At 38.8% G+C, this 20,427-nt stretch overlaps 1 protein-coding gene across 1 annotated transcript; it reads left to right on the top strand.

Moving 5' to 3' along the window:
• The first annotated feature begins 2,256 nt into the window (after positions 1-2,256).
• SEC22C (SEC22 vesicle trafficking protein homolog C (S. cerevisiae)) lies at positions 2,257-18,169 on the top strand. The gene is made up of 8 exons (XM_009577490.1): positions 2,257-2,337; positions 4,924-5,021; positions 5,603-5,812; positions 8,049-8,212; positions 10,091-10,273; positions 15,255-15,373; positions 15,996-16,061; positions 17,823-18,169. The coding sequence occupies exons 3-8, from the start codon at positions 5,631-5,633 to the stop codon at positions 18,021-18,023; spliced, it is 915 nt and encodes a 304-aa protein (XP_009575785.1). The 5' UTR covers positions 2,257-2,337; positions 4,924-5,021; positions 5,603-5,630; the 3' UTR covers positions 18,024-18,169.
• The last annotated feature ends 2,258 nt before the right edge of the window (positions 18,170-20,427 follow it).

Below are 20,427 nucleotides of genomic sequence, written 5' to 3'. Positions count from 1 at the left end.
TGTGCGTCTTGGGGTGGGGGTCCTGTCGTATGGATGTAGGATTTGGGGGTTGCTTGGAGCGCTTGAGGGGTGTAGGGGGAGGAGGACTTGGGACTCTGAAGAGGGTTTGGATTGGGCTGGGGATGTCTTGAGGTGAGCTAGGAGTGGGACCTGTGGGATGGGAGTAAGATTTGGGGGTATCTGGGTGCTTGAGGGGTGTATGGGGGGACTTGTCAGTACGAAAGAGTGCCCTGATGAGGGGAGTGGCTTTCAAGGTGTCTGGATGTATTGAAGAGGGTGGGAAAGGGGTGCTTTTGGGGGTTTTGGGACTCTTGATGTGGGGGAGAAGAGGGGTCAATAGAGTTTAGGTGTGTGTAATGCGGTGAGTGGAACAGGATGGATATGGGAAGGGTCCTGAGTTATGTGGGCTGGTGAAGGTATGGAGATGAGCTGTTGGGCTCAGCTTCAGGGCTTCAGGTGGGCTCAGCTGGGAGGATTCAGGGTGCAGGTTGGTGGGGGTGGGTGTGTATTCGGGAGCAGATAAGGTGGCTGATTTTTCTGAGAGATTAATCTAGGCGGAGGACTTCAGAGCCTTGCAGCGTCGTTACGGCGTGGTTTGGGCAAAGGTTAGGAGGACTGTCCATTGAGGCAGTGCGGTTGATGGGGGAGCTGAATACTGGGGTTTGAGTTTTGTGTAACACGTGTTATTTCTGGTAATTCATAGGAGTATGTGTAGCCAGGAGATTTGTGATGGTAAGGGTTTTCTACATGCTTCCCGGTGGGGATAAGAATAAAGCCTGTAGGGTTTATATAGCCTATAGGCTCTTGATATCCACAAATCCTGTTTTAAAAGCTGAGATAGCATTATGCTTTTAAATTGTTTTTATTCACTGCTAAATCTGGAGAGTGGCTCTTGTTGTGCTGTAGGTCTGTGATATCTGTAGCTTGGTCAGCACTGCCATGAGCATTGGGGGAGAGCAGTTGGGAAGAAGGAGATGGATGCCATTACTGCAATCTTAGAAGATGAGAAATTTAACAGCATTTCAGATTTGTTTTTTTATATATGTGAGAAGAGGATAAATTCTACCTCGTGATCCTGCAGAGAAGTAGTAACTCTCCCTTATGAACCATGTCTCAATTCCTTTTCTCTTCGTGTTGGTTGAGACTGAAACCAGCGCTTGAGCTGCAGCTCTATTAAATGTTTTGTGTTTGATTGAGTCAACCTGAATCTCTTTCGTATTCTGGCATCCCACCTGTAGCTCTCTGTGACTCCCTCTGAAGCTTACCTGCCTGAGGAAAGATGCATTAGGTGCAGTAGTTATGATCATGTATCAAGCTATCATGTGTCCGAAAAACTTCACGGGCTGCTTCAGGAGCCTCCTGGACTGTGGTAACATTCACTAAAGCTTTCTGCTCTTCCGTCAGTAGGAAGATCAGAACTTGACAAAATAGTTTAATGTTGTTGGGTTTCAAACTGTCCCATGTGCCATCTCTAGAAAGAAGAGAGATGTGACTCTGAACAGGGAGAGAAGATGAATGCTTGAGAGAGATCATGGTAACAAGACATTCCTTGTTAGTGTTATGCCATTCTTAGAAGGAAACTTCTGCTTTTGATAGTTAGATAAAATAATTTCTTGAAGAACAGTATTTTTAAAATAATTCCCTCCATGAACTATGTACGGGTTTGCATTTGCTTTCATAGCCTTTTGAGTAGATTGTTTTCTAAGCACAGACAATAAGGTAGGAGTTTGTCTAGCATTCGGAGAAGTGTGGCGCTTGTGAATTGGGTCTAATCTTATTTGAAAGAGCTTGCGTAACAGTGTAGTAAAGTGTAAGAGGTCTGATTAAGGCTGCCTTAATAATCCCTACGTAGTCTCTGGAGAGAGTTGGCCACTACCTAGGAAGCAAGGGACGGAGGAACTGCGCTTCAGACAACTTAGATGCCTACTGTGGGAATACCCTGAAGAGTCTTGTTTGTTACAAGACCGGTAAATATGTACTGTTTATGTGAGTCCTACACTAAACAGTTTTCTTCTGAAGTGTTGTTAGATGTACAGGTGCTTCAAATAATGAAAAAACAATCTTTGTTTATTTCAGTCATAAATTACAACTTGTTCTTCTGAAACAATCACTTAAAATATTTCTCAAGGTTTTGCATGCTTTGTGCCGGGAAAATAGCTGGGCTGACATGATGTTATTAATTCTGAATACCGCAATATTTGATATCTGCTTAATCAAAAGACACAAGTACATTGTCAAAGTTCGGGACCTGAGTTCAAAGGCCTGCCACGTAAAGTCAGTTGCAGATACTTTGGGCTGCTAATCATGTGCAAACAGAAAGAGACTGGAGGAGGAAAGGTGGGTCGATCTGAAATAGTAAGATCATAGATTCACTTGGTTGTGTGCACACCTTGATCAGTCCAGTAAGTTGTGATATGCAGTCACTTACAGGTGATGTGGCAAAACTGGCTTGCAAGTAATTAAACTTTCGAGGGAGGTGACATAGTAACTCCTATTTGTCACGGGCACAGAACACCTTCCAATGTGCAAGTAACGAGGCTTGTGAAGAAGGAAAAAGAAAACCCAGAGCCTCGTTGAGGTGCAGTGCCGGAGTAGGTGGGCTGGGGGAATGTGGAAAAGGAAAGGAGAGGCTAGATGAGTTTGAGTGATAGGTGGTTGGTGATAGGAGTTATGCAGAAGACAGGTGAACCAGTTGCATGAATTTATTTTTAGGCTTTGCCCTCTTCTGCGGGGTGATGTTGGCTCTCGCCTCTTTTAGCTGAGCCTGTGCTACATTTGAAAGAAACCCCTGAATTATGAAAAACTTGTGTATTTTTTTTTTTTTTTAACTCCTCAGAAGTCTTTACAGGTACTGTTCTCAAATCTCACACCTTTTTGATCTTTTGGGGAGCAAGGTGTTACCTATGCAAACCTTCCTTTAGACTGTGTAAATGGGAGCTCTGTAAGAAGCAGAACTAGTGAACACGTTTCCAGTTATTTTGCTCTAAGGTTGTGCTCACCTGCTCTCTGTTAAGATCAGAGTCACTGCATCAGCCTTTCTCTCTGTTGGGGATGTACCTTTCTTTTATACACATTTGCCTGTTTTCACAAAACCAAAAGGCACGTAAGATACCTATCCCACTTGCACTTACAGCTTGGTTGTATAAGCTTTGTTTCCTTAGGCAGCAAAACTAAAAATTCACAGGCAGGTACATTTAAAAAAAAAAAAAACAAATCAAGCCTTTTGGATGAATACAGCAGTGATAGTCTGATAGTACGTTACAGCAGGTGTATTCTCCAAGGAAGGAGTGTTGACTCATTTCTCCAGTGAAGTCTGGCATTTAATTTGGAAGTCTGCCTGATGGTGACTGATACCAGATCTTTCACAGGAGAGCAGAGAATCCCTCTGATGGGCTGCTGATACTTAGTGAAAGCCTTATGCCCTGAAGCACGACGGTTTGTATGTCTTGGAAAGTTGTATACCTTTATATGTGCGGTTGGTTAACTATAGGTGATGTTATCTCTAGTGATGAAAAAAAAATATATGTATATATTAATCTTAAACTCTTGCTGTTAGTGCCATAGTGAGTTGAATAATTTCATAGGCTAGACACATTTTAGAAAATATCTTTGTTTTCTAAGTTTGGTGCCTTTCCATTTTCCTGGTCATCTTCTGGCTGTTTCAGAAAGGTAAATGAGAGTGTTCAATGTATTGCCTCTGCGGAGTTTGTCAAGTGGGATATTTTGGAGTTATACTTCATCAGCGTTACCAACCATTGACCATAAAACTGTGCTATTCTGAGCAACCGTACTTAAAAGTTGACTGGGTTAATATTTCTGAGTTGGCAATTCTCTTTTTTGTTTTAATTTCACTTTTATGTTAAAGTTTAAGCATCTTTCTGCACCATTTCTTTCATGGCTACTAGCACAACACATTGAAGATTGATGTGATGTTTCAAGTTGACATATAATAATCTTGATTATTGTTGAAATTCTTTTTGATGCATACTGAAATGAAATTAGTGAGCTTAGTTTGATTTTTACAACTCAAATGGCTACTGGAGAAGAACGGTGAGAGGGATGGTGGGGAAAAAAAAACCCCATCTAATTCTTCTTTAATCTCCACTTAAGCTCCAAGCAGTTCAAACTAACACTTTTCAAGTGATGTGTAATCTTCTGTAGTTTTAATTTCCTTTTCTAAGCAAACAAGTTACATGCAATTATGCTTTCTGTCAATTCCTCTGACAATTGTTAGTTGCTTTAACATGCTGGCAAATTACAACCACCTTTGACAGAGGGATGGTTCCTACAAGTTATGCGGAAATGATTCCTGTGGAGCAGAAACGAGAGACTATTAGTGCCGCTCGTAGTAAGAACTCAACCCTTATTAGACATTAGAGCAACTCTACAGGCAAGAGAGTTTATGATGCCTGAACTAGAAGAGGCTCTCTTACCTTCTTAGACAAGCAAAACACTTGATGATGAGACACATGTTTCAAAGTAACTTTGAGCATCGTAATGAATTATTTGATGCAGGACTGTTTGAAGCAGTCATTCTATCAAAAGTTTGAGTTCACAGTGTGATTTTTTTTTTTCTTTTTATTCCTTATGCTTTTTTTTTCTTTTTTTTTTTTTCTTTGACTTGTTTGTGGTAATAACTTGAAATCTGCTGATTTAGAGCTGCTCTTTTACAGGAAGCTAGGATAACTTAAAAACAGTGATTGGGGCATCAGAAATGTTTTGCGTATCATTTCATAGTGTCTTTGAATGCATCTAGGAATTGATATATTGGACAAAAAAAAAGAGTTGTTTGTTTTCCTTCAGGAAAAATACTTTCTAGTAGTGCTAGTTACCCACCACACAGGAGATTTTACACTGTAAATATGTATATACATATAGGTCATTAGTTAGTTTTCTAAAATGTTCATTATGGTTGTCTTTCAGAGATTATGTGAGCTGCTGCGTTAGTCTTCTAACATCTTGCACTGAATACTCATGGTATGTCTGAAGGACAGATCTCTTGTGTGTTCTGAATGTACCAGGTAAATCCCAATAATAACTTTTCATGGGAGATTGTTAAAGAGTAAGAAGTCAAGAGAGGGCAACTTTTATTCTATATTTAGTCCTAGTTGATTCTGTAAAAAGAACCTGACAGGCTATAGCCTAAAATTTATTTTTGTATTTGTGTGTTATACTAGAAAATCAGACAACTGCAACACTAATGCAACTATTTGCAGTGGTAGTAAAGATGCAGGGGAGTTAGCCAGTTTCCATAAACAGCTTTAAGAACTTCACTCAGTAAAGTTAAGAACTTTACTCATTTCTGATGCATGAGGTAAAGCAGAAGGAGGGAAAATAGTGATATTTTTCAGGTAGATAATTTCCCTGTCAAATCCCCTGCCTCATCTTTTTCTCTGAGAGAGGCAGAAAATGCACACAGCTGTGACCTTTGAGAACAGTTTGATTGCCTTTCAATGGCAGTGCTGTTACAAGAGGTACTGTTCAGTAGCAGTGGTGAATAAACTCTTACCTTGACATATTTCTGGCTAGCATATTGGACTGTAAGTAGCTAATAGCACATCCATTAACGTGCCATTATCCTAACTGAATATTTCATTTTTAGGTTGTCCTCATGAGTACTCCAGTGGAGAATGTCCATGGTCTTCTTTGCCTGTGTGGTGCGGGTGAGGGATGGACTTCCCCTCTCAGCCTCCACAGATTTTCATTTCAACCAGGACTTTCTGGAATGCAGAAAGAAATTAAAGGCGTTATCCTCAATTCTGGCACAGTATCCAAGTCGAGGCACGGCAAAAGGACGTGACCTTAACATACAGTAAGTCCCTGCTTTTGTTTGTTTATTTTTTTGACTTTAATTTTTGAAATGGTTGTTCTGGGAATTAGTTGAACTTTAAGGATGTTCCATAGTGCCTAACTCCAATCTGAAATCCCACCAGCCATGTCTAGATTGTTACCTCCAAGCAGTATTTTGAAACCTTATTTCTCAGCACCACAGCCATATGGCTCCTGTTCAGTTTAGTAAGCATATGTTAAGAATTGCTTATTTTAGTTGTCATGTTTTGTAGCAAATGCTTTCTGCTCGATGGGCAGTACTTGTTACTATTAGCAATTGGAGTATCTTGGACTTCTACAAATACCTTCTAAGATGACATCTTAGTGCCTAGGAATTAGTTTAGTCTAAACCCCAAACGCTTTTCTTCAGTGATTGTCAAGTCTTGCTGATGCCTTCTCTCAGGCTCCTACAGTTCTGGTTCTGGCTTGCACAGAACGGCCCTGACTCCCTCCTACGTGCTGCCCACTGCATTTTCTGAATACCAGCAGGGTTCAAGTCTCTAGAAGTTCTGGCTGATGCATGTGTCTTGAGGAGGCCTGAAGCATACTGACAATAGCCAGTATGGAGAAATTATAAATCTTTGCTTTTATTTATTGGAGAAGGATCTGCTACTCTTTATTTTAAGAAATTAAGGTTTCATTCAGAGATGAGAATTTTTGTTTACTATTGATTTTAGTTTAGTTCTAAAAATGAGTTTTAGCTTGTGATCGCATTTCTGGTTTTTTTTTTTTCCTTACCAGAAATGCGTAAGAAAGCATTCTTAAGAATGCTGTAAGAAAACTTTAAAGTGACCCTGAGCTAAAACTAGGTATCCATTTTTGCGGTAGTGATTGGAGAAAGAAGATACATGAACTTACACTGAATCAATTGGAAAAGCGGAGATTAGCATTTTAATTCCTTTTCCCTCGAAGTGAACTTGTGCCCTTTAATGCTAACACGTTCTACTGCTTTTAATCTTCTGTAGCCTCTACAGAAGTACGTATGCATCTGGCTCTGAAATGAGAAGAGTGCAAACAGATACGTGGCAAAAAGGCTATAAATTATTGACAACGGGGAAAAGGTAGTTTTACGCAGGCATGGTGTTGATCCTCAGCTGTGAGCTGGGGCAAGAGGAATTTAGGGAACGTACCCAATGTAACGAGGCTGTAATGGAGCTAATCAAAACCATAAATCCCAAGTACATAGTACAATGAATAAATAGAAATATGATAAAATAGAAACCACAAGCATTTCTGTATGAGAAGGATGAAATATGTAAATAGTAGAAAAGAGAGAAAATACGGAGAGTAATTGTTCAGCTTCAAAGCTTTGGTTTTATACTGAAATATTGCTAACAAATGGCTAACCTATAAAGGAAGATTTCCTCAGTCTTCTTTCAGAGATAATTACAAATCCGTAATTATGGTGGGTGTTGTGGAAGTTCAGCTATCTACATTATGAGTGCTGACATCGGAACTAGGTGCCCTGACTCTCATCTTATTTAATGAAACCTAGACGAGAGTGATTTGTTTCATCCTTAAGTACATGCCTACATTTTGGTCAGATGAACCCCCTATTAAGCTTCCTAGAAGGTTTTCGAGCTATCTCTAAGTGGAAACTTCTGCATAAATGTGGCTTCAGTGTTAGAGGGACCCCTTTTGGAGTAGAATTTTTATTGTGCTGTTTCTGATACAAACTCATCTTTATTTGTCACAGATGACTTAGCAGTAACAGTGTTTGAATATCTTGGTTTGTGCAGTTAACAAATATCTCTTGCTGTTAATATGAAGTTGCCATATCCGTGGGGAGCAAGGAATACATTTGCTTGCTTCCTGTGAACAAGCTTGCTTGTTTTTACTTTTGTTAGTGGAAAGCCACTGTGTTTTCTTTCAAAATCTTCTTGCCTGTGATGTTTTCTGGCCATCTCTTTTCTTATTAACATGATTTAAAGCCAGCCTGAGAAAATAATGTCCTCAATTTTTACTGATGTAGCAATTTAATAAAATCTGTATTGTGATCTTTAGTATGCCAAGGCATACTGAATGAGTTAAGAGTAAGTATTAGATCTACAGGGGCTGCAGGACTATTACAGCAGTGTGAACAATATATTTTTTGCAGTCTGCTCTTTCAGCGCAGTCTGTACATTTTGTTTTGACAGAAAGCACAGTTTACTTCTCATGTTCAGCATGACTTTTCTACATTTTTATGTTGATATTACTTTTTTTTTTTTCTATTTCAGTTTCCTTTCTTCTGGGGATATTGCCTGCATGGCAATCTGTTCCAGCAATTACTCTACCATCATGGCGTTTTGCTTCCTGGAAGAGCTTCATTGGGAATTTGCTGCTTCCTATGATACAACAAGCATCAGTTTAGCTTCCAGACCGTATGCTTTTCTTGAATTTGGTTTGTAACTTTGTTCTCTATAGTAGGAATTCTTTGTCTGCTACTTTTATGATGTTAAGCAATGTCTTCTGGCCAAAGCCTGATCATAAAAATGTATCTGTGTGTGTGCCTTTGCATGCATGTGTAGGAGGAGGGGGGAGATCCTGTAACTGCATTAAACTATTAGATGACTGGTTTTGCAGTTCCTGAGAGCTCCTGTAATAGATGAACAAAATGCTGTGGTGATTAATAAACAAGCACAGAAGAAAAATAAATCCGCATCTCAAACGCTTTCTAACTTAATTAAAAAAAAAAATCTGGCAAGCGGAGACAGATGGGTACAGGAAAAAAGGGAGACAGAATAGATTATTGTGGGCAGCTTTACTTCTGGCATGACTTAGATTCACATACTACTTCATAATCATGCCTAGTGTTTCTTTTTTAACCTGATATAAATGGTTATCTTGCCAAGTAGCAACTACTCTACTGAACCTTACAGCTTTGAAAAACACAATTCCTTTACAGTGAGAAACTCTCTTCTGGAAAGGATAAGATATTGCAGTGGGTTAACACACTTCTATCCAGATTTCAGTAATAGTGTTAAGCTTATGCTTAAAGGATTGAGAAATCCACAAGGAAAGCATATTATACATCCATCTTGTATTTTGGTTGGATTCCCTGCAGAGCACACTCCAGGCATGATGTAATTTTATGCTGAGATCCAAATTACTCCTTTTTTAAACTTGAATAGGAATTTGAGACTTTCTAGCCTCTTTTAATTGCATAAGGCTCTTTAAAAAGAGCCGCTTCTTTCATTTTTACTATTATACTGTATTTTGTTACTGAGTCTACCTAATGTTGCTGTGTGGTTTTGGTTTTTTTTGGTTTTGTGGGTTTTTTGGGTTTTTTTTTTCTTTTTCTTTCTTGTGGTTGCATTTAAGATGCACTTGGTGCGTAAGATCTTAGCCTTTTCCTAGTAGTTACAGATAATTATAGCAGACTGACTTAAGGTAAAATACAGGGTTTTTCACTAAAGAATGCTTATGGCACTGTGTATTCTAGCACAACATAAAGCCCTCCTGTGTGGTCTCAAAACTCATGCTTAAGCTATTACATATGTATCATGTCCAGTAGTAGCTGTGGCCAACCTATGGTAATGATATCTTAAGGATATGGATTTTACTTATAGGATGTTTCTGCATTTTAGTTCCCTAAGCATTTGAAATAGCTTGAATTTGCCAATATCTTTGCATAATTAAATAGGAAGTAGCAGTATCCACAGTGAGGTACTTCAGCTCTGGAGGTGTGAGCAATTCGTACTTGGACAAATTCTTTACTTAGTCTCAGTGCATCTCCTGTCAAACCAGCGGCCACATTTGTGGAAAGGGATTTGCTTGCAAATGGTATTAAATTTAGTGTGAGAGATGAAGCAGGGTGATCTGTATGTAGATCTGTGGCTTGGACGCTGGTGGAATCACTGTGGAATTGCCTCTGCTAGTCAGAGTTGCTTCCTGAATCAAATATAGGTTGAATTAATTTATCTCTGTGCTGGAAAATCTAATCCTTGACATTGTTAAAACACAATGTAGAATTGCTTCTCATGGTAGTTCATGGGTAGTTTAAGATATGCGTTACATCTACCCTGGAATATGAAAGCTCATTTTCAGTCCACCGGCAGGCAGGGTCTTGAGATTTAAAGTATCCAGAAGGGAGTGGGTGCAATATAAAATACATAGGAAAGGTATTCCCTAACCATCGGTGGACTCTTACAGCCAAAAGAAAAGAAATGAAGGAAGAAATGAAAAACAATCAAAAAAGAATGCCATGATTTGATTAATAATTACCTAAAGCACTTAACTTTTGCAGAGGTAATTGAAGCATGTTTTTATATTGTTTCAGATAACGTTATTCAGAAAGTGAAATGCCATTTTAACTGTGCGAGTGGCTCTCGAACGAAGGCCAACTGGGAGAAGATTGAGGAGGAGCTGAAGTTCTGGCCCCCGGTTCAGCTGAAACTGGAGGATACAGAGCTGATGAATGGGATGACTAATGGTGGGCACGCAGGCGTTCATGTGGAGGTTGGTAAGTTACTACTACGCACAGGTGACAGTAGACTTCTTGAATCTAACTTGGCAAATGACAGATAAACATGTAACAGCAGTGGTTCCTTTTGCACTGAGAAATACATATATCATGTGTATGAAACCCAAGAAAAAAGCCTGCCTTTCTATCATAGTAAACAACATACGGTCTTTAGATTACAGCAGGTACGCATCAGAGCCTTTAAGGTCTCAGGGTAGTGTCTTTTTTTTCCAGCCTTAGATCAGCTTCTCTCTATGGACAATTAGTCGTAACTGGACTTGGTGTTTTCCATGTTAAATTCTCCTGCTTTTAAAATAGTTGTTTGATAAATTTTCTATGACAAAAGAAGCTCCGCTAATTCATTGCTTGTTGCAAACTCTGATAGAAGATAACGTAATTACAGTCGGAATGAGTTGCTTCAGCCTTGAGGAAAGAAAAGATGAGAAGAATATGAGCTAAGGGTAAAACTCTCATTCTCAGACTGTCTGTCTTGGCTTGTTCTCCCCTCTTTGTTTCTCCTTTTACCTTATTCTTTAAAATTTAATGCATTTGACTAAAATTTTGAAAAAGGATATGTATATCTGTATAAACAACACATAGAGGCTTGACAAGGGACTTTTTTGTAATGATTACTGACATTTTACCTGCTTTTAGAAGTACTAACCTCTATTTACTTATTGTAAAATCGTATCTTCTTGTTTGTGTTTCAATTGCGTAGTCAAAGTCCTGCCTACTTCCTTTATGAAATGAAATGCTTTTAATCCTATTAGCATGATGGTTTAAATGCAGCTGGAGTGCCATGAGCTTGTATTTCCTCTTTTTTTTTTCTTTCTGTTGTTCTTGGCTTATAAAAACACTAATAAAATTAAGTTCCAGTTACTCAGTCTTACTATTTCTGATGGATGAGCTGGAATCTAATTTGACATAGGTATTTTAAGTTAACATATAGAGGGGCAGTGGCCAGGAGGAAGAAAAAATAGAATTGAAAACATTTTATTTGCCAGTCAGATTTGTGAGTGCTCCTCAGAACTGTGCTTGAAGGTTAAATATTTTCATGATGTGACAGGGCTTAGAAATTCTTTGCAGTAGTGTGAACAGTTTCAGTGCCAGTAAACATTTGCAAGCTAGTCTGTGTCCACAGATCAGAAATACATTTTCAGTTCCCCCATATTCTTAATTGCTTTCTTTTACTTTCCATCTGGCTTTGTATTTCTGGCTGTTCTCTCTGGTCTAACCCAAATAGTCTTACAGATTGTTCTGTCTTTATTTTAAGGATCATATTTATGATCATCTGTGTCCCTCAGCTGGAGTCAGCTTTCTTGGCTTATGTCTCTCTCCTCTCATCATTACCTACCAGCTGAATCCCACTTTGCTGCTCTAAGTTTAGCTGTGTGGATAGTGTTTGTTCCCATATTAATGTTATTTATATTATGGCTTTTCTATACAGGAGACTTCTTGAGCATAAGTTGAAGTGTTATGGTTGCAGGAGAGCAGAATTTAATTGTGTCTACATTCTATGGTGAAGATAGATCAATCAGTGGATTGATCAAAACATCAGTCTCCTTACATGGTTGTAGCTGGTTCCTATCTTCTTTTGAGCTGTGGGATCACATCCCCTGGCTCTTCATTTTAGTGTGAAAGGAGTCTGAAAAGTCAGGGCAGTTTTGTCCTTGTTAGTACATACAGGAACAAGAGCTTCCCCTGCCCCCCCCCTTTTTTTTTTTTTTTTTTAATTCTTTCTTCTGTTTTTCCTTCCTTTGTTAACTAAACCCAGCTCAATTCTTGCTAGAAAGACACTAGCATTGTATCCTTGATCAACATCTACACAACCTCAGCTGTTGTTGCAAAAGCCTCACCTTGTGTCTCGATATGGGCGCAGCTCATAAAGGTCTGGAGGACAGTGGGGTATGTATACAGAAGAAATGTGAAGTCTAAGTAGCTTTTTGTGAAGAGGGAGAGTTTTCACATCAAAACTGGCTCTATGAAGTAGAAGAACAACTTGTGCTGTTCGTCTAGTAAGCACGCTGTTAAATTATGCAGCATTGTGCTCCCCTTGATGAATGTGCTTAGTCTTTTGTAGGCACACAGGGAGTCCTTCACAGAGTCCTTTTTAAGGTGTTTTTTTGAAGAAGTCTCACATCTGTCTTTTGTGTGCTTGTATTTTATTTTAAAATGTTTGAGTCTGATTTCATTTTTCACTCCTGGTGCTGTCTTTATCTGGAGCTTTGAGTATGTGACTCATTGTCAAACCCTTGTTGTGCTATGCCTTGAAGAGACAGAATGGAGCATGATACAGGCATTCATGTCAGTCTCTGGTTAAATAGCCAGAGGCCTCTGCTCAGAAAATCTTTTATAGGCGGAAGCTTCAATTTCTTCATTGTGTGAGGGTGTTTTCACAGAATTTTCTGTACATGTTCAGACCTGCAGATGCATTTTTCCTGGGTGCTAGATAATCCACAGTCCCCAGAACATCTTCTGTATGGTTCTTGTACTCTGAAGTGCCCAACTTTTCTACTTGAAGAGTCAAATCAGTTTGAATCCCAATTAGCATTTAATTGTGCTTGTGCAAAATTGTGCTGTCTTGGACTAAGAGGGCTTGTACTGTCTTGTTCCCTTATTTAATGTAATAAGCAGTTCTAGTATGAAATTCTGTTTATAAAAATATGATTGAATTCACACAAGGAAGTGTAATAATTTTTCCCTAGCAGTACCCATCTCACTTGTTCTGTGCAATTTCATTTTGTGAATTAAACCTCAGAATGATATAGGAGAAATAAAGCTCCACAGCAAACGATTTAAAGATCAGTTTTCACAGAATCTGAACCCTGAGCAACTGAATATTGTAATCTCTCCTGCATCTGTGATAGCAATTCTTTTTATCCTACTGGACAAAAAAAATGTAACTTTTACATAATACTCCATGCTGTGGTCTTCAGCCTGCAGAAGCAATATATCAACACTTGCATTGTTCTTCCCTGGGGACTGGAAACTCTTGACATACAGAGTTTGCAAGATCCTGTACAATGAATGACACTTGTGCTTGATAATTTTTCTTTGAGAGACACTGTATGCTTCTGAAGTAAACCTTAGAAACTGAGGAAGAAGAAACAGTAGTCTTTGTTAGGAAATTTCCATGAGAGAGAGATGTATAGCTGCAACATTATTTAATTTATCAAAAATAATAGGAAACTGAATACTCAGGTCAGTGAATGAACAAACATGCTGGTACAGCTTCTGTTCAGAGCGCTGTTTGGACCTTAAATTTCACTGCATAGCAAAAAAGCAAAATTCCCTTTGAATGATAGGGTTACTTGCACCATTTATTTACATGAACATGTGTATGACAATAATATACAGTAATGCTGCATAATGTGACATATATCAAATGGAATTAATACAGTTCCTTCTGCAGCTGCTTTGGAAATGAAATTATGGATATATGATGCATGCCAGACAAATTAATTACATAGACACTTATAAAGATACTTTATATCCCAATATTAATTTGGCACAAAACATTTTTACATCCATCTATCAAAATCTTTCTTGAAGGAGAAGACAAAAGTGTTTTCCTATCTTAAACCATGCAATACTGCAATATTTAAGCTGTTACGGTGTTTCATCTGACACTGAAATGAAGCCAGAGATGATGTCTGCTGTGTTGCTTAGTTTATCTACAGTAGTCAGGAGCTGGCTACACCTGGACAGGAGGCAGAAGAGGCTGAGAGCTGGGGAGACTTCTTGAGGGCTCATTCATTCTCTCCTGTATCTTATGAATGTTGGTGCAGGAGAGGATCTGGATTTGGTATCTGAGCTGCAAATTACCCTTCTTATCGTTATGCTGGCAGCGTTCTACTTGTGGTGATGCAAGGGCAGGGAGGGTATGGCGAGAAATGCAAGTGAGCATTTAGGTGTGGTGTCTATTGTTGAGCTAGCTAATATAGCTAGGGAAAAAAAATAGGTGAGCTTTCGGACAACTAAAACCCTGAATTAGAAGCAGTGGATTCCAAAGTTAAATACAAATTGATAATAATTGCTTTGACCTTAATTAGGTATGTATCAGTTAGAACTTGCATTTGGGTGTGTAGCTGTTAGAGTAAACAGTGGTAGCGGAGGAGGTGAGAAAGGAAAGAGAGAGGTAATTCGCTATCTGTGAAACATGGGCAGGTTGGGAGAAAGGGCATTGTAATGCACTGTAAAATGCGGTTCAAAGCCCAAAAACTATAGCATCCAGTTTAATTCCTAGGCCCCAGTTCTGACCATGTTTTGTCAGTCTGAGAGGCCCAAAGGTAAGAGGAGCAGTTCTGTAACAGATGTTTCTTCTCTGTCACTGGGTAGTATCATCTTGACGATTCCTACAACTATTCTAGCAGCAGAGCATCAGAGTCCTTGGCTCCTACAGCTGTATTCTGGCAACTGCTTGATTAGGGCACCAAATGCTATATGGAAACTATGATGGTGAAACTAAATTGCTGTATACTAGACTGAACCCTCAAACTGTCAGTGGGAAGAAATACTTAATTACCAGTTGAGGAAGAGATGAATTGCTCTCTTGCTTCTATGGGTGTCAGAAATCTAAGCTCTTTCCCAGACCTTTGGGTGCTTGAAGCCTCTAGCTTTTCTACTGACCTGTGAAGAGTGTTAAGTATGCTAATCTGCTGAAATAAACAGTTGAAAAATATTTACGTGCACCATAAAAGAAGACATTAATGCCAAATAGCTCAAGAACAAATTCTGCTGCTTAATCTGTTTAAAAAGTACTCCAGAGCTCTTGCTGGTTTCTAGATGTCTGAAGAACTGAACAGTGTAATGCAACAAAAAAAGGTGTTTCTATTCATAATTGGTCTTCTCTGGAGCAAGCATGAAAAGTTTTGAAAATGTTTAAAACCCGCATAAGCTGATTTGAATTGTTTTAAGTTAAAAGACTCAAAAGAATAGTGCTAACTTTTGCTAATGTCTCTCTCCCCTCCTCCCCCTTAAGTCCCTACTTACAGAATGCAGCGTGTGACTCCCCTGGGGATTCTGTCGCTTGTTCTGAACATCATGTGTGGAGCTTTGAATCTCATTCGAGGAGTTCACCTAGCAGAGTATTCATTTCAGGTAACCCTGACTGAATTGAAACCTGTAAATGAGTCAAAGGCAGAGAGTTATTTGGGTAGCCATATTAAGGGTGGCTCTTCTGCTGCTTAGTAGAGCATACATAGAATCATAGAATCATAGAATCATCTTTCCACAAGAAGAAAGATGTTTGTTTGTCCAGAGAATGTACAATTGATTGCTCACCTGCTAGACCTTATGTGTCTTGTTGTATATTGCAGCACATTGCATTTTATTCTTTTCCAGGGAGATTAAAATTTGGAGAAATATTTTAGTCTTGCCAGGCTGGCTGGATTTTTTTTCTCCATTCTTGTATTTTGTTCTAGATGCTTTTGTGTAATTTTTTTTAAATAAATGTGAAACTGTAAACAACTTTTAAAAAGGGGAAAAAAAAAGTGTCCTGATTGTATGGTGGCAGAGTTTTATTTAGCAGGAATTGTCACATAAGCCTCAGTTCTTGGTATCTTGTTCAATGATATTGATCTTGATCTTGCTGTTTAATACTGTTACAGCATAAACTAGGATGAGAGATACTTGATGAAATATAGTGTTCTAAAATATCAAGTAGTACTTGCTAAAAACTATAGCTGACGTAGTTGTTTGTCACTTCTTTTAATCCAAACAGGAGGACCATGAAGGAATTGGAAATGTGATAGCTTTTTTTCTACCTTTTCTAGCCTGTGTTTTTCAGGTATGTTAACTGTAAATAAAATGCTTTCTGATTATTTTTATATTGTAATATTCAAGACAAAATAATTTTCAGCTAAGCAGAGGAACAGTTTGGTTTTTACTATCCTACCTAGGTGATTCCACTGAGGTATTCCAGTGAAATGGCAGAAATACAGTTAAAGACACAATTTGACGCTTGGCAGATTGCAGTTGCAAGCTTTTTCAGTACTTTCATGTTTTGACATGCCAAATGGGGCTGAGTGCGATAAATAACTGCTAGCCCAAAGATGGTTTGTTTCCCAAAGGGGTAAACACGATGTCTTTCTGACAGTGGCAGACTTAGTGATGGGCTTTTGTAGCATAACCACCTTGAAAGACTAAGCAAAGATAGGGTAGCAAAGTTGTTGAAAATGTTCTAAATTACATTCAAAATTACTTTTAATTCTTGAGACAAATGTGGTTCCTGATTTGCTTAGATTTTTTTCTTCATATGGATTATTTTCTGTGACCTCCTTATGCAGAAGAGTTTGAATGAGGAAAATACTATATGCTCCAAGTAGGCGGTTCTTGAAAGGTTCCTTAAAACGCCTAAAACAGTGGTCCACAACCTTTAACTTGAGGGCAATAAGTTGTTTGCAAAATCTTCAATTTTCAGCTTGTCATCGCAGGAAGCTGCTGTAGTTGGGTTATTAGTTGATAGAAGGAATAATGTAATGCCTAGAGTGCATTCATTGCTTAGTACCTTTGCATTTGGCTAATGGTTTGGGGACCACTATCTGAAGACTTCTATTTATCTATGGTATTTAAATCTTGCAGAGAGGCTATTTATTGTATCATAATAGATACAATTTAGTGTCTTTCAGCTTTCTTATACCTCTGCTCACCTTTGCAGACCTTTAGGATGGAGGTACTAATTTGGATCTAAATACTTGACGCAAGTCATTCTTCACAAAGAAAGGCTCTGTCCTGCTTTTTTCCAGTCAGTACCTGAAGCTAGAGAAGCTAAATAAAGAAGAGTTCTCTCTTACCCTTTTGATCTATAGCAGTCATCTTCACAAAACGCTTGTGCATAAATTGAGCTCAAATGTGAAGTGCTTTCTACGTGCTGATCTCTACTTGTGTCATCAGCGTAGTTGGAAACTGTGACCCTAAGTGAGAAAGCATGATCTGTTACTGCCTGAGTTAAAAAAGTAACTCTTCTGCCAGCACTTCGTGAGTTTTTAGTTTTCTGCTGTAAGTGTTGTTGCTCTTCACACATGCTTAGCAAATGGGTTCCACCTGTTCTTGAATTTAAAAAGAAAAAGAGCCCTAAACCCCAGCTAAACCTATTAACAGAAATGATGGTCTTTCTACAAAGTCAAGTCTAGAGAATGAAGTCCTTTACTTATCCCAAGAACAAATACGGCAGAAGCAGGTTTCAGTTTGCTGTTTTCCTGCTTCTGAGCCTTTGTCTTGCAAAAACCATAGGTGGTTTTTGAAAGCTGGCTCAGCTTTTGGCCTCCTTTTAATCCAGGCTGAGACAGGCAGGAGGGACACTGATTGTGCTGACAGACTTCTTTTGATATCTCTGCTTACCCAGTAGGGTCTGGGTTGAGGCCACCACTCCGGCTACTCTTGAAGGACCTTTCAATGCAGGAGTTGAAGGGAAGCTTGGAGCTTCTTGGTGATCACTGCAATGGCAGGCACATCCAAGTGGCATGGATGTGCAAGCAATTCCCAGCTATGTCTTTTGTCTGTATGTACATAGTTTAATGCTAACACTGTCTCTCTGGTCCTTTTGTAGTGTTACTTGTACCTCTTCTATAGCTCGGCAAGGAAGGTGAAGACGTTTGTACTCTTCTTCTCTGTTTGTTTATGCAACATTTACCTGTACGGATTTCGGAACCTCTGGCAAATAGCCTTTCACATAGGAGTGGCATCTCTTTCTTCTTATCAGATATTGACAAGGCAACTTATAGAGAAACAGCCTGACTGCGGAGTATGAAAAAGACTTTGGGTTTGCTACTCTATTTTTTACAACCTTTTTTGTATTAAACTGGCCAAAAATAGCTTGGAGTATTTTTAAAGATTTGTGACAATGGTTGTTGCAAGGAGGATATTTCAAAGCAACTTGAAGTAAAGTAGGGTACCGTAATCATGTCAAACGTACAGTGAGGAATGTAGCTGTATTTAACATGGCATGTGGTAATTGTGCATGGTAGATTTTGTCAGGTGTCATCAACAGGTGGAGGTTCTCCTTACCATAAACAGGCTTTTACCCCTTGATTAATACCATCTAGACAGCATTTTGCCATTTATCTTACTGGCTTTGTAACAGTTTGGCAGGTCAATGTCTTACCCTGCCAATGCTTCTGAAAATATTAAAATTGTATAGTAAAATGAAGATAAAATGGTGGGTAACATTTTTCTCTATAGAATTTGTAAAGCATTAAGATTCTTGGTAAATGTAAGTAAAGGAGTTGTTTGCCGTAATTAGATGAGTTCAATATCAGTGGGAAAAATTGTTAGGATGCGCTTCAGGGTAATTTTTCTAGGTTTTGAAGGAAAGGAAAAGGCTGTGGCTCTTCTAAAAACCATAAAGGCTATAAATATCTCCTGGCTAAAGAGCACATCGTAGTTAAGTATGTGCTCATTGGTTAATTGCAAATATGCTTGGGCAGCATAAAATAAACCAAGTGAATATAAGTGATCTTTCAGCTCAAGTGGCCTTTATTTTCTTGGTTAAGGTCACTCTTAGTATAAGGGTAATTCTGTTTGCTTGGTCTGTACGGATAATAAATCTTCCAAGCCTACTTATGACAGGCCACTGACTCCTTCACCTTTTTTTAAAAAAATATATAGCTGGTGAGTAGAAAGTCATTTCCAGTAATGGAAAGCAAGAGCAGGTTCTCTTTATTATATAAAACACCTTTAGTTAATGGTGTTGAGTTCTTACACTAAGGTGAATTTATGAGTGTGCACTTTTGAATATAGTACTTAAGAGCTGAAATTCTTAACCTCTGCTGCACTGGGTATTCTTGTATGTAATGTATTGAGGTGCATATGGGCATTTTAGAACATATATGAATAATTTAGGCTGTCTGTTTAAAAAAATGCATGGCATTTTGATGCAGCTGTCCTTGAAGGGTTGTAGAGACTCAAACTGAGAAGATGTAGAGAACTGTAGGTGTGTCATTATGTAAGTATGGTCCTAGATTTTCTTTTTTTTTTCTTAGGAAACTGTTTTCTGGTCGCCCCATTTCTTCCGCCAGACATCTCTCACCAAAGATTTATTTTCCTCTTACATAGTCTCTACCTCTAGTGGTTGCAAAGAGATTAACATGATGCAGAGTTGTCATCCTGAGTTTGCAGAAATGCTTAACAAAAGTACTTCATTGCACCTCAGTGAATTTTCCTGAAATCTCGTGATGCAACACGAGTATCAGTGGACAACTAGGCCAGAAACCTGTTGCGCTGTACCTTGGAAGCACTTTTGTGATGCAGCTGACTGCAACAATGGCATCGATAGACAGCCCATTACAGCCTGAAGAGTTTCTAGGACACCAAGAGACTTGGTGCCAGAGCTTTTTCCAGTAGTAACATGTAGGTATTTCTCTTCTATCCCATGTTAGCCCATTAGCTGTAATAATAGCGTAATGAAATCCTTTCAACTGTGAGGAATAGTCTGGTAGGAATGACTGAGGAATATTTTAGCCAGCCAGTTAAGACTGCAGCTAGACCTGTGTGCTATAAGGGAATACTCTTCTGTTATAAGGGAGTGGATTAAAATTGTTTGTCATTACCCCAGTTTTCTGCCAGAGTCTAAGTGGAGAAATGAAGCCAGAATTCAACCATTGTCCTTAAGACACCTAGATGACTCCACAGATATGGGGGTTTTAGTACTGACAAGCTTTAAGTTTTCATGCTGTTCAGTCCCAGTTTCACTTGTCAAGGTACTCTTAGAGTACTCTTAGAGATCACAGGGAATTAAGCCATGAGTTTGGATTACAAGTTAAAAAAAAAAAATCTGAAAAAAGGACGCCCCAAAGATCTGATACTAGAAACTTAACATTTTGTTAAGGATACTGGATCTGATGACTGTGTTTTCCAGGAGCATAAGCTGGGTATCAACCCACTGGGTTACCATGGGGAATCATCCTGTGGGGAAAGGATGAAGCATTTTACTCTACAGATACACTACAGGTGAAAAGGACCTTAGTGATATGTCCCAACTCCCTGCTCCTACTCTTTTAGCCTCAATCTGGCTAAAAAGTCCAAAAGAGCTTTATTGGTTCTCCGTAGGCTTGGATAAAGCTAGCCTGCTATAGCTTAAGGCATGGAGAGCATTTACAATGGGGGTAAGGGGCCAGTGAACCATTATCTGCTTTTTATTCCTCATCCTTGTATTG

The sequence above is a fragment of the Fulmarus glacialis genome, unplaced genomic scaffold, assembly GCF_000690835.1.
Source record: "Fulmarus glacialis isolate BGI_N327 unplaced genomic scaffold, ASM69083v1 scaffold15345, whole genome shotgun sequence".
Lineage (NCBI taxonomy): Eukaryota > Metazoa > Chordata > Aves > Procellariiformes > Procellariidae > Fulmarus > Fulmarus glacialis.
This window is presented reverse-complemented; position numbering and strand designations above follow the sequence as displayed.